A 15,054-nucleotide genomic window follows, 5' to 3' on the forward strand; every position below is an offset into this window, starting at 1 on the left:
TTAATTTCTTTAGAATTCCAAATAAAGCACTAATGATATAGTAACAACAGTAAAACAAAAATAAAATGATCTTATCAATTTATATAAATGTACAGGAGGAAGGGAATAACTTCCTATGCCTAGAGGGTTCTAGAGAAGCTATGACATGGACCAGGGGTCAAGTCCTGGGGAAAAAAGTGTGGGAACTCCCCCACCAAAATAAAAAAAAATGATACGCTCATATGCATAATTACTAAACCGCATGTTTTTTCTAAAGCAAGTTTTTTCTAAATCTCGCGATAACTCGCGGCAGACCTCCGCAATGTCTCCTGGGAACAATGACAAAAGCTCCCAGGAGACATTGCGGCATCGAGGAAGTGACGGAATACCCGCACACTACCCGATGAATCCATATACAGGAAGCGGCCAGTAACATAAAGGATGACTTAGGCCCCGTACAGACGACCGAACATGTCTGCTGAAACTGGTCCGCGGACCAGTTTCAGCAGACATGTTCGGTCGTGTGTAGGCCCGAGCGGGCAGGATTCCAGCAATCATTTGCCCGCCGGGCAAATATTTCCGGACTTGTTTTAAAACAGCCCGCTGGAATCCTGTCCCCTCGGACATGTTCGGTCGTCTGTACAGACCTACCGTACATGTCCGAGCGCCCGCCATCCCTCGCATGCGTCAAATGACTTTGACGCATGCGTGGAAGCATTTAACTGGCACGGCCGCCCACGTCGCCGCGTCATCGTCGCGGCGACGGCGCGGACACGCCCTGCGTATTGTTTACGCGCAGATTTCTGTATGATGGTGAGTACAGCCACCATACAGAAATCCCCGGGCATACATGTACGGTGAAAACGGTCCGGCGGACCGGTTTCATCGTACATGTATGCTCGTCTGTACGCGGCATAAGGTTCGCCTGCCCCTGACAGTGACTCGAGCTTGGCATCGCCGCTTAGTGAAGGATTGGCTCGGGTGGCTCGGCTGCTCTCGGCTGCTCTAGTCCTGCAAAGGGAACTGCATTCCTGCTGTGAAAAAAGTGCAGGAACTCCGTTCCCACGCGTTCCCGCAGGACTTGAGCCCTGACATGGACCCAGTAGCATGTAGCCCTCCTTGCTAATAGAAGGTCCGCTTGGGTCTGGGTGAACCCTAAGGATTACTCTATAAATCATATTTAAAAACAAACATATAAAATATTGTTTTCTTTTACTAGCTATTTTTATTCATTTTCATCTCCACTCACAAGAAATTTCTGGCAAGATCAACATTTTTAAAGGTATCATTTATAGACCAAAAGGTACCAAATAAGAGAAGGTAATTGTTAAAGTTTACATAGCTGTTAAAGGCTAACTCTACCTAAATTATAAATACACAGAAAAATGTGTGTATTTTCGATTTTCAAATGAGCCTGCAAAACATTGAAACCGTGATCAGTGAATGACATTTGCTCTTGCATACTTGTCCTCCAGCCGTATGTCCATACTGAGATTCAGTCTTTTCGGCCCCTTTCACACTGGGGCGGGAGGTACGGTGGCGGTAAAAATAGCGGCGAAATTGCAGTGGTATTTGGCCGCTAGCGGTGCGGTTTAACCCCCGCTAGCAGCCAAAAAAGGGTTAATACCGCCAGCAGAGGCGCATTGCCGGCGGTAAAGCCGCGGTTTCCCATTGCTTTCAATAGGATGGAGTGGTGGAGGAGCAGTAAACATGCCGTTCCTTCACTGCTCCAAAGATGTGGCTAGCAGGAGTTTTGGAGCAGTCCTGCAAGCGCACCGCTCCAGTGTGAAAGCTCTCGGGCTTTCACACTGGAGAAACAGTAGCCGTTGTTTAGGGTCGGTTTGCAGGCGCTATTTTTAGCGCACTAGCGCCTGCAAAGCGCCCCAGTGTGAAAGGGGCCTTAGTTATAGAGCTGGAGGACGTGTCAATGAACTATAATAGGTATATTCAGGTACATGGGTGCAAACTTGCGGCGGCGTAGCTTAGCCTGTTTAGGCTACGCCACCGTAAGTTAGCTAGGCAAGTACATGATTCGCAATGTACTTGCCCGCTAATATACGGCGGCGTAGCCTAAAGTGGGCGGGTGTAAGGGCGCCGAATTCAAATGTGTGGAAGGGGGCGTGTTTAATGCTAATCAGGCTTGACCTTACGTTTTTGAAGTTTTTTTGTTACTGCGCATGCGCCGGGCGCCTACATTTCCCAGTGTGCATTGCGGCTAAGTACGCCGCATGGGCCTATTGATTTCGGCGTGGACGTAAACGACGTAAATCGCTATTCGCGGACGACTTACGCAAACGACGTAAAAATTTTGAATCTCACGGCGGGAACGGCGGCCATACTTTACCATTGCTATTCCACCTAATAGATGGAATAACTTTAGGCCTGATAATGCCTTACGGAAACGGCGTAAATCTACTACGGCGGCCCGGCGTACGTTCGTGAATCGGCGTATGAACTCATTTACATATTCTATGCCGACCGCAATGGAAGCGCCACCTAGCGGCCATCCGAAATATTGCAATCTAAGATAGGACGGCGCAAGCCGTCCTATCTTAGATATGTTTAAGCGTATCTCTGTTTGAGCATACGCTTAAACATAGGTCGGCGTAGATTCTGAGTTAGGTCGGCTTATCTACTGATAAGCCGGCCTAACTCTTTCTGAATCTACCTATAAGTGCGGTCATCACCCCATTGTGTTTCATTGAGAACCACAAGTCTATTTGCTGGCAGACGATCTCTGTGAATAAATGACATGAATGTGTGGAGAGAGCTGTATCATGTTTAAATCTGACAGCTGCCAGAGGGGCATGCGTGGAGCTCACAGAGACAGACATGTCCTGCTGAGGCTCCCCTTTTCTCAGGACTTCACGGCCAGCATACACACCTGAATGGAAGGGTAATTATTTCAAAAGCTTACCCTGGTCTTCCTCAGTACCCTGGGAACATTTTAAGATGGTTTATGGAGCTGTCCGGGGAAAAAATAAGATGAAACCCATCAGGGATAATTCATCTAGAGGCCCCAGTAAAATGCCTAAATCTCCTCACACAGTTTTACCTCACGCTGCCAAGCAGCAGCTGCAGTTACCTCATGAACTATATGATACAGACTGTGAGGACAGCACCATCTGCCTGTTAGCATACAAGGTTTGTATTTAATGAGCACAAACCATTATATGTCAATACTGTGTGCCTACTATATTGTATGATCACTAGATGGCAGTGTTACGTTTGTGGGTTCATGTTTTGTCTATGCCTTATAAGTAATAAAAGAGTTTCCTGTTCCTGTCGCAGTTTTCCACAGAGAAACAACAGACTGTCTTGCTTGTACTTTGTTTAGCCCCTGAAAGATTATATCTAACAGGTTATGGGCCCAGGACATGTTACAGAAGCCCAGGATATAATACAGATTACCCCTGGATATAGCCAGATACAGTGAGCTAAAGCAATTGAGTGCAGGAGACAGCAACATCAGAACCTACCGTCTTATTTGAAGACAATCAGGGTTCCATTAAGCTTGCAACAAGTGAGAAGATTAATGGAAGAACCAAGCACATCGATGTCAGACATCATTACATTCATGACTTAGTTGATCAGAAAGTGATTGAACTTGTGTATTGTGAGTCGGAAAAAATGATTGCTGATGCTTTGACAAAGCCACTAGCTAGAAACAGATTTGTTAACCTTAGATCAGAAATGGGATTGACATAGATAGTAGTTGTTGAGTGGGGGTGTTAGCATACAAGGTTTGTATTTAATGAGCACCAACCATTATATGTCAATACTGTGTGCCTACTATATTGTATGATCACTAGATGGCAGTGTTACGTTTGTGGGTTCATGTTTTGTCTATGCCTTATAAGTAATAAAAGAGTTTCCTGTTCCTGTCGCAGTTTTCCACAGAGAAACAACAGACTGTCTTGCTTGTACTTTGTTTAGCCCCTGAAAGATTATATCTAACACTGCCAGCCACAACAGACAGGCTATTTACACCCAAATGTTCTAACTCAAATAGAAAAAATGCTACAGAAAGCATTAAAGCAGACCTCCGACCATATTACCGAGAAATTAACAAAAGAAATACGTGACTTAGGTCAGCGCACGGCTGAATTAGAAAACAGAGTGGATGACATAGAAACTAATGTAATGATTCATGAAACTGAACTGGACACACTTAAAGATGAAAATTTCTCGCTGCAAACTTGTTTAGAAGATTTTGAAAATCGCGCACGTCGCTCAAACCTTCGCATACGAGGTATACCGGAGTCTATTACTGATCTACAATCAACAATTACTGCCCTATTTCAAGAGTTATCACCGTCAATTCCAATTGGGAGACTGGAAATGGACAGAATACATAGAGCATTAGCACCGCGCAAATCTGAAGGTCCCCCCCCCCGCGACATAATTGCGAAATTCCATTTCTTCCACACCAAAGAACAGCTTATGGTCGCTGCAAGGAACAAAGAATCCCTTATCTTCCAAGGCCACCCGTATCAGATCTTTGCTGACCTTTCCCCAATAACAGTCGCTAAACGGCGCTCAATGAAACCCTTATTACAAAACCTACAACAACATCAGATCCCATACCAATGGGGATTCCCTTTTTCACTTCGCTTCACATATCAAGGTACCAAGCACTCATGCAGAACCCCTGATGAACTACAGAACACCCTACAAAAACTTCATCTCTGCGAAAGACCTTCAGCCAGCCCTCGCCGACGTACAGCATCCAGTTCTCCACAAAATTTCTCCAAAGTCCAAAATGACAGAACCAGACAAAGCTCATCGAAGAGGGGTCGATTCAACTCTCCAAACCAAGATACTCCGGACTCAATGGACTGAATACATTTTGCATATCAAATTGAATTTCACTAAATATTTTTGATCTTTCATCCACTTTTTGGATGCTAAACACTTAATGTCATTTAACCATCCTGAATTTACTTCCCCTAAGCAGGCTATTGTCCTTTTTTTATTATTATTATTATCATATATTTTTTTTAATTCCAATTTTTATCCCCTTTTTGGTCTAGGATAATTGAAGTTTTAAATTGTCCAATTTTTCTTTTTTTCCTATTCCCATTGCACCCTTCCCTCCTCATCCCATCCTTACTCGCCTCACCCCCTTCTACTTCCCTCATATTACCCCCTCCTCCCGCCCCTTTCCCCTAATCCTTTTTTACCCACAACAAGGGTTCTATATTATTTTTGTACAAAACTGTTTACTGAATAGAAGTAAGTATTACTAATATATTATTAATACTTGGTATTTTATTTCTTCTCATCCTAATTATTAATGACATTACTACCTCTCCTACAACTGGCAACCCAGAGGTAATTTGTATAATTCAACAAAATTTATAATCTAACACTCTCCCCGTGAAAACATAAAACACAATTGTTAGATTAAAATTTTACGTCTACTAATTGTAACAAGTGAAATATTTGCGCTGTAAAGTGTTATACAGATTAATGTGTGTGTGCATATAACCACATATATATACAAGTACAAAAAGAATGGGTGGGGAAAGTCCAAAAAAGGGGAAGTGACACTAATATACCAGTAAACAATATTGTTGAATAGTCCTTAATCGAGGGCACAGTGCTGAAGAGGTCCAGGTACAACAAAATCCAACCGTGTAGGGATGCAGTTCATCAATACTTAATCCAATCAATAACGTTGTGAAGTGAAAAATGTTGAAAAACACAACAATAAAAGTAATAAAAAAATAAAAATAAAAATAAATATAAAAATAAGGGTCAAAGTATTTAAGAAGAAGGAGGCCTTGTATCCAAAAAGGGTGAAAAGATAGAGAGTGAGCCGTAACCAAGATCTCATATATGCACCTCTAGTGATCCCAGCAGCTCACCTCTAATCTGGCAAGCTGGATTAAATCAGCCTGATCTTGATGGGTGTGGTCCGTTGTTGGATATCACATACGGGTCTCCATAAAGTGTGTTACATGAAAAAGTAAAAAAGGGTAGAAACCAAATGGTGTGATAACGTCACAGAGAGGTATATTAGTGTCACTTCCCCTTTTTTGGACTTTCCCCACCCATTCTTTTTGTACTTGTATATATATGTGGTTATATGCACACACACATTAATCTGTATAACACTTTACAGCGCAAATATTTCACTTGTTACAATTATCACTTTTTGTCTATCGAGGTAGACCCCTTTTTTATTTGCAGCAATATCCCCACTTTTCACTTGTCCCCTCACTCTAGACAGCGCAGGAGTTCACTTCACTTACATCTACTAATGTTGAAAATATTATAATATTTCTTAGATTTTATTTATTTTTGCTTACTTCCAGTATGGGTGTCATAATATATTTTTTCTTCTCTAGGTATATTTTTGGTCGTGAGGGACTCGAGAAACTGTCACTGCTCCCTCCATTTTTCTGTCCTTGGACTCTCCCACACACCTTTTTGTGTGAGGAGCCTCCCTGGTCAGACTCTGTGCCTCCGAGCTTGCACTTTTGCACGCCCGGAACGCCAACGTTTTACCTTCTTGCATTCTAAACGTTTTTGTTAATTATTTGTTTAATAATGACTCTCATTTTCTCTTTATTTCTCAACATTCTGTCTCCACTCTCCCTTTTCTCTTTGCTCCTCCCCGGGGTAAGTATGGATTTTCAATTGTTTTTAAATATGTCTTATAATATTCTCTATAAAATATCATTATGGCTCCTTTAAATATCCTTACCTTAAATGTCCAAGGTCTAAATGTTCCACAAAAACTAACCAAAGTTTTTAGATCATTATTTTCTTCAAAGGCGCATATAATTTGCCTACAAGAAACCCATTTCACTGAAACCTCGACACCTAAATATTTTGGTACAGTTTATCCCCAAGTTTTTACTGCTTCCGCTAAAACTAAACAAAGGGGAGTGCTAATTGCATTCCATAGAGCTACACCCTTCTCTCTTCTGACAGACACCAAAGACCCAGAAGGTCGCTATCTCATTCTTACAGGGCATCTATGTGATACACCAATCACAGTAGTATCCTATTATGCTCCTAATAAAAATCCAACAGCATTCCTCTCCCATTTGTTCCAGGTAATAGAGACTCATAAAATGGGCACGCTTTTGATCTGTGGAGATTCGAACCAAGTTCTATACCTTTATTTAGATAAGTCCCCAATTCCTATCACTTCCAATTCTCAATCTCGTAGGTTCCAAAGACTTCTACAACAACATTCCTTGCTAGATTCCTGGCGAGAAATCAATCCCACGAAACGTCAATATTCCTTCTATTCCCATCCACATAAGTCTTTTTCCCGTATCGACCATATACTAATCTCTATTAGTATGTCCCCGGAATTGCTCACATCTTCTGTAATACCCTTTACATGGACTGATCATTGTGCAATACTTTCTACTCTCACTTCCCTCATACCTAAAAATCAAGACCCCACATGGCACAGAAATGATTCAACCCTATCCCATCCATCACACTCTACAGACTTAGAATTAGCCATAAAAGACTATCTGAAAAATAATAAAACCCCTGATATTTCTCCATTAACCTTATGGGAGGCACACAAACCCGTCCTTCGAGGAATCTGCTTACGCCAAGCATCATATCTTAAAAAAGAAAAAAACAAGCTACAACTAATATTAGAAACAAAATTCAACACTTGCCACGCAAATTTTCAAGCGAATCCTACCCCTGTGACAAAAAATCAACTAGATGAAGCTAGCTTAAATCTTGATCTTTTCCTATCTGAATCCGCAGATAAAACCATACGCAAATCCAAGCATAAATTTTATATCAAAGCTAACAAGCCTGGCACGCTTCTCGCTCGAGCACTTAAAAAATTAAACAACCCACACAAGCCGATTCGATTAAAATGACCTCATAATACTTACACCAGTAATCCAGAAAAAAATCCTACAAACCTTCCACAAACACCTTACATCTCTTTACAACAATCAGGGATCTTTTGACCAATCCTCTGCAGAATTATTTTTCTCACAAATCAAACTTCCAATGATTCCTTTAACTCAACATGAACATCTTGAAAGTCCCATTACATCTGCTGAGGTTGAATTAGCCATTAAATCCCTTAAACCAAATAAACGCCCGGGTCCTGATGGCTTCTCTGCCCTATATTACAAAATATTTACTTATCTTCTTGCGCCATTGCTGACAGATGCTTTCAATTCACTTCTGAACAACCAATCCTTTCGTCCTGAAACCTTAACATCAATAATCACAATGATCCCCAAACCTCATTCAGATGACTCATCTTGTGCTAATTACAGGCCCATATCCCTACTTAATCTTGATATCAAACTACTAGCGAAAATTCTAGCAACTCGTTTGAACAATATTATTGGTTCATTAATAAATAAAGACCAAGTTGGTTTTATTCCTTTTCGCCAAGCAGCTGATAACGTACGTAGGGCGTTCTTGTAGATTCCGCGTCGGCGTAGCGTAAGCCATTTACACTACGCCGCCGCAAATTACTGGAGCAAGTGCCGTATTCTCCAAGCACTTGCTTCGTAATTTGCGGCGGCGTAGTGTAAATAGCCCGGCGTAAGGCCGCGTAATTCAAAGGGGGCGGCTTGTATTTAAATTAAGCACGCCCCCGCGCCGATCGAACTGCGCATGCGCCGGGCTGAAAAATAGCCCAGTGCGCATGCTCCAGCTCATGACGGAAAACGTGACGCCGACGTGAGTGTCATTGACGTAAAGTCGTATTCGCGGACGACTTAGGAAAACAACGTAAACGACAGAAAAAGCCGACGCTGACCCGACACAAATAATTAACATGGCATACGACGGACCTTCATTGTTATATCCTCTGTGTTGTGAGGGACACAAGACTCTGGGCTGGAACAATGGATGTTTATTCAGTACAGGCTGTACACTGCAACATGCATCTCAGGACAATACATATCTCTGCTTCTTACATGTGGTCTCTCTAAGATGGCTACTATGCCCCTTGACCCTTGTCATCACTGCTGGGTGGAGCCAGCCTTAAAGTGCCAGTACATGTGGAACTCTTCAGGTATAACACCTTCCATCCATCCCTAAGAAAAAAACAAAAACAAAAAAAAACACAACAAAACAATAACAGGCACAAAACATTAACTGATAACTGTCCAATAACAGTCCTCCAAACACAGGAGAATTACGGGACTTCAAGCTTCCAGGAACAGTTGCTGGGTTAATATGTCATCTGATCACTTCCGTCGGCCCCGTCGAAAGTCTCGTAACCGCTCTTGCAACTGAAACCGGTCAGGAGGGCGACAGTGTCGTTGAGGCCGGGCATCCAGCGATTCGGGCCCGGAGGAAACAGGGCTGGCCGGAATGGGTACCGGCAGGCTGAGTTCAAAAGTTCAGAGTCCCCGCAATCATCAGTCTCTGTGCATCCTGATTCGCTGGGAGCAGATCCTTGAGACACTGGTGGTTCAGCCGGCATCAGGGATTCGGGCAGTTGAGAACGAGGACGCAGTTGGTCCGAATGACGTCTGCAAATGGAACCATCTTCCAGGCGGACCTTGTACATCTTGGGTCCCAAGGTCTCTGCAATGACAGCAGGAAGCCAACGGATGTTGGAAGCCCCATAAGATCGGGCCCATACCTTTTGTTGGGCTGTGAATCGGGGGAGCTCGTTGTGTTTGACCATTTTGTCTTGGGACTGTAGTACATGTTCCTGGACTGTTTGAGGGCGGATCATATCCAAAATAGTCCATGGCTGCCGCCCCAGAAGGAGTTCTGCTGGAGTTTTCCCAGTGGTTGCATGTGGTGTGTTTCTGTAAGCAGAAAGGAAGGAGTCCAGCTGCTGGGGTGACAGGAACTGTTGTTTACTTGCAGCCACTGTAGCTTTGAAATAGCGTTTAAAAGTCTGCACAAAGCGCTCTGCTTGACCATTTGTAGCCGGGTGGTAAGGTGCGGTCAACTTGTGCTTGATGTTGTGGGCAGTCAGGAACCGCTGAAACTCCTGACTGGTGAATTGTGCACCGTTGTCTGTGACGATTTCTCTGGGGTATCCAAACGTAGCAGCGAGATGTAACAGTATGGAAACCGTTGCCTTAGTCGTTGGCTGAGTACCAGGAATGACCTCAGGCCACTTTGAATGGGCGTCCACTATGATCAAGAAGGTGTGTCCTCTGATCGGGCCTGCAAAGTCCAAGTGTAGGCGAAACCAAGGAACCGTGGGCCAAGTCCAGGGCTGGACGCACCCTCGAGGAGGGTCTCTTGCCGTTTGTGCACATCCAGCACAAGCATTCACATATGTTGTGATATCTGAGTCTAGGTTTGGCCACCACACATAGCCTCTGGCCTTTTGTTTCATACGTGTGCTCCCGGGATGACCAGTATGTTACAAGTCCAGAATGTGTCTCCGGAGGGTCTGTGGAATGATCACTCGGTCTCCCCATAAAACACAGTTGCCAGCCACAGTTAATTCCATACGCCTACGGAAATAAGGTTCATACTCCTGTGTGACAGTTGCAGGCCAACCGGACCGTACCCAGGAGAGTATTGTTTTCAGAAAGGTATCCTTGGTTGTATGGGCTGCTATCTCCCCAGAAGACAAGAAGGACAGGCTGGTGTAACGACAACTCTTGACCGGTGGAGAAGAGTCCATGGACCTCCCTGTCAGTCGGGACATAGCGTCCGCATTAGCATTGGCATCATGACCACGATACTGAATTTTGTAGCTGTATGCCCCCAAGAATAGGGCATAGAGTTGGAGGCGGGCCGCAGTAGTCTGGGAGATGCCTTTGTCAGGGCTAAAGATCTGAAGGAGTGGTTTATGGTCCGTCAGTATGGTGAATTCCCTACCATACAGGTAAAGATGAAACTTCTTAATTGCCCATATTAGCGCAAGTGCCTCTTTGTCAATGTGTGAGTAATTGCTTTCTGCTTTTGTCAAAGACCTGGAGGCAAATGCCACTGGTTTTTCTGACCCATCTGGTAAGATGTGAGATAGTACCACCCCCAGACCATAGGGTGAGGCATCACAAGCCAAGGTGAGAGGCTTCTGGAGGTCATAGTGCACGAGCATGCGTGACGCCAACAGCTTCCGCTTAGAAACTTCAAAAGCACGTTGGCATGCAGCCGACCAGTCCCATCTGGAGTGTTTCTCCAAAAGCTTGTTCAACGGAAACAAGGTGTGTGCCAGATCTGGCAGGAATTTGTGGTAATAGTTCAGCAAGCCAAGGTATGATCGCAGCTGCTGGACGTTGGTTGGGGCTGGAGCTTTGACTAAAGCATCAACCTTGGCTTCCGTGGTGTGTATACCTTCTGCATCCACAAGGTGGCCACAAAACTCCAATTTAGGCACCATGAATTGGCATTTTGCTAAGTTCACTTTCAGACCCTGTTCTTGGAGTCTCGCCAACACAAGCTCCACATTTTGCTTGTGTTCCTGGTCGGTCCGTCCTGTAATGAGCATGTCATCTAGCAGGCACTGAGTGAAAGGAATGTCCGCCAAAATCTCGTCCATTTTTCGTTGCCAAATGGCTGGGGCAGAGGCTACCCCAAACACCATCCGATTATATTGATACAGTCCCTTGTGGGTGTTGATGGTCAGAAACTTGTGGGAAGAAGGATGGACCTCAAACTGTAAATATGCTTGTTTGAGATCAAGCTTGGTGAACTTTTGACCTCCTGCAAGAGAGGCAAAAATGTCATCTACTCTGGGTAGGGGATACTGGTCTATTTCCAGTTGAGAGTTCAGTGCCATGTGGAAATCGCCACAAATGCGCAAGTCCCCATTCGATTTCTTTACCGGTACAACTGGTGATGCCCACTCGCTGTGCTCTACCTTTGAGATGACACCTTGTTCCTCCAGCCGACTTAGTTCTGCTTCCACACCTGCTGGGAGTGCGAAAGGTACTGTCCGAGCTTTGAAGAACTTAGGCTGAGCGTTGGGTTTCAGCTTGAGTCTCACACAGTCATGCTTTATTTTTCCCAACTGGTCATCAAAAATATTTGGGAACCGCTGCTTCAGGGACACCACCCATCCCTCATTATCTCCTAATGGAATTGTAACGGTGTTACAGGGACTTATGGCGATGTCTGGCATACCAAAGTGAGCAATCCAGTCTCTCCCAAAGAGAGGGGGTCCCCCATTTTCTAGGATATATAATGGCAGTCTCTTTGTCTGACCCTTGTACAATACCTGTACTTTTGCGTAACCCAGTGGGTGGAGTATCTGTTTTGAGTATGTCTGCAGTTTGATTGGTGTTGGGCGGACAGTTTTTCGGGTCTGAAGTTGTCTCCATTGTTTCTGGGTGATAACTGAAACTGCTGCTCCTGTGTCTACATCCATCTTGAGTCTCTTTCCCTCAATGGTTACATCTACAGTCATTGCGGAGGGTGCTGAATGCATATGATGTATGTCTAACCTGTGGAGCACAGCCTCATCCTCTGACTCAGATGATGATGTATATCTTCCCACCATATATGTCTTAGTCTTGGGGTTCAGAGGTTGTTTATCTCGCACCTTCTTGCTACGGCAAACTCGTTTCAGATGGCCGGTCCTACCGCAATTATGACAGGTCTGATCCTTAAACCGGCAGACTTTGTGGTCATGGTCTGTATTCCCACAATGGTAGCAAGCTGACTCCCGGCTTGGTGGGGGTCTGTATTTCCAGTTTGCAGCAGTTGGTTTGACTGCTGTTCTGAAAACTTCCTGCTTCACCTCTTCCCTTCTGCTCTGGGGGTTCAATTTCTCTGTATCTTTCACAGCCATTTCCATCACTGAAGCTATCTCAATTGCCTTTGTAAGGGTAAGGTCTTTCTCTGTTAACAGTCTCTTTTGTGTTGACTCACAATTCAGTCCCATGACAAACTTATCTCTCAGTGCAGTAGGTAGGTAGTCCCCAAAAGAACAGGTAGAGGCTAGTCTGCGAAGGGCGAGCACATAAACTTTAATCTCTTCCCCTGTCTGCTGCTGCCTCTGATAGAAGCGAAATCTTTCTGCAATTTCTAATGGTTTAGGCTGGAAGTGATCCTCTAGCAGTGTCAGCAGCTCTGCCAATGTCTTAGCTGCTGGTTTTACAGGGGAAAGCAGATCCCTCAGAGTGTCATATGTCTTGGCCCCAACCACTGTCAGAAACACTGCTACTTGCCTGTTGTCTGGGATGGCATTTGCACTGAAATACTGTTCCAGTCTCTCAACCCAGGAACTCCAGGATGTCTGTTCTCCATCAAACTCACTTAATGTCCCGATTAATGAAATTTTCCTGCTGGGATCTGTGATTGCTTTTATCCAGGTGACAATCCACAATGTCTTTGTCTCTCTCTCAGACTGATAGACACTTTGTAAATCCCATCCTCGTTGCCACTGTTATATTCATAAACTGGCCCCTCGTATAGCAGGGGGAAGTTTACGCTTACGGAAACGTCATAAATTCACTGCGTCGTCCGCACGTACGTTTGGGAATCTCGCGTAAATAGCTAATTTGCATAGACGACGGGGAAAACGACGAGGCGACACCTAGCGGCGGGAAAAAAAATTGCATTTAAGATCTGACAGCGTAAGAGCCTTACGCCTGTCAGATCTAAGGGATATCTATGCGTAACTGATTCTAAGAATCAGTCGCATAGATACGACGGCCCAGATTAGGACTTACGACGGCGCAAATGGCGTTGCGCCGTCGTAAGCCCTTTGAGAATCTGGGCCCAAGTCTTCTCGACCAATGTCAGTACATGACCTTACAAATACACTGTTAGCTAAATGGGTACAAAGTCCTATTAACACACTCTAAAATTGCAAGAAATACCTTCCAACTTTATATCAGTCAGCATGGTTTTGGAATGAAATGTCCAAAAACCCATATAGATATGATGGTCAGATGTCCACAAGTCTTTCGCCTTAGTAAAGCTTATTTTAATCTATTTTGTTGACCTAACGATTTAACCAGACTTGTTTAAGTACATGTTGACTTACCATTGCACTGCACACTCTTGAGACTTCTTTTGGATCACCAAAAAGTGATATATCTACCATCTTTTGTTTTTCCAGAATCAGCAAACAGATTGACAAAATGTCTTCCTCAAACTAGATGAGAGACAGTATATAATTTTAGTGACACAGAAACTTTTTGATATATATACATTACTTACTCAAATACTGCTGACAGTGACTATATACAGTTTATTTCTTGGCTGATTTTTGCATATACCTGTCTATTCTTATAGCTAGATTCAGGATGGCGAGCGCATACTTGCGGCGGCGTAGCTTATGGCATTTAGGCTACGCCGCCGTAAGTTAGCGGGGCAAGTACATGATTCACAATGTACTTGCCTGCTAAGTTACGGCGGCGTAGCCTAAAGCGGGCAGGCGTAAGGGCGCCTAATTCAAAATAGGCTGAGGGGGCATGTTTTGTGTTAATTAGGCTTGACCCGACGTGATTTTTTTGGAACTGCGCATGCGCCTACATTTCCCAGTGTGCATTGCGGCTAAGTCCGCCGCACGGGCATATTGATTTCGACGTGGACGTAAACTACGTAAATCCCTATTCACGGACGACTTACGCAAACAACGTAAAATTTTCGAATTTCAACGCGGGAACGGCGGCAATACTTAACATTACTATTCCATCTATTTGATGGAATAACTTTAGGCCGCTAATGCGTAACGTAAACAGCGTATCTGTACTGCGTCGGCCGGTCGTACGTTCGTGAATAGGCGTATCTACTGATTTACATATTCTACGCCGACCGCAATGGAAGCGCCACCTAGCGGTCAGCCTAAAAATTACACTTTAGGATACGAGGGTGTAAGACACTTACGCCGCTCGTATCTGAGCCTAATTTAAGCGTATCTGGTTACCAGAATACGCTTAAATTAGCGCGGGCGCACATTCAGACTTAGGCTGGCGTATCTACTGATACGCCAGCCTAAGTCTCTCTGAATCTGGCTATTAGTCACTATCTCGAAGACCTACTGTTTACAGAACTCTATAGTTCAAGCTAAAAATCATGCACAACTGAAGTGATCGGAGCAGTGACAAATACCCCTTCCTGCTGCCTTTTCCTACTCAGTACAGACTTTACAATAAAGAGAGACCATCTGAACGCAAACAACTTCTGCTGTGCTCT

General features: G+C 44.2%; 1 protein-coding gene across 1 annotated transcript in view; it reads right to left on the bottom strand.

The window, feature by feature from the left end:
- LOC120918613 (protein-glutamine gamma-glutamyltransferase 6-like) overlaps nucleotides 1-15,054 on the bottom strand; it is a 63,966-nt gene that overhangs the window by 31,132 nt on the left and 17,780 nt on the right. Inside the window, exon 5 of the mRNA XM_040330287.1 lies at nucleotides 13,901-14,011. Coding sequence (XP_040186221.1) covers nucleotides 13,901-14,011 — 111 coding nt within the window. The remainder of the gene's footprint in view (nucleotides 1-13,900; nucleotides 14,012-15,054) is intronic.

This window comes from Rana temporaria, chromosome 12 (assembly GCF_905171775.1).
Source record: "Rana temporaria chromosome 12, aRanTem1.1, whole genome shotgun sequence".
NCBI lineage: Eukaryota > Metazoa > Chordata > Amphibia > Anura > Ranidae > Rana > Rana temporaria.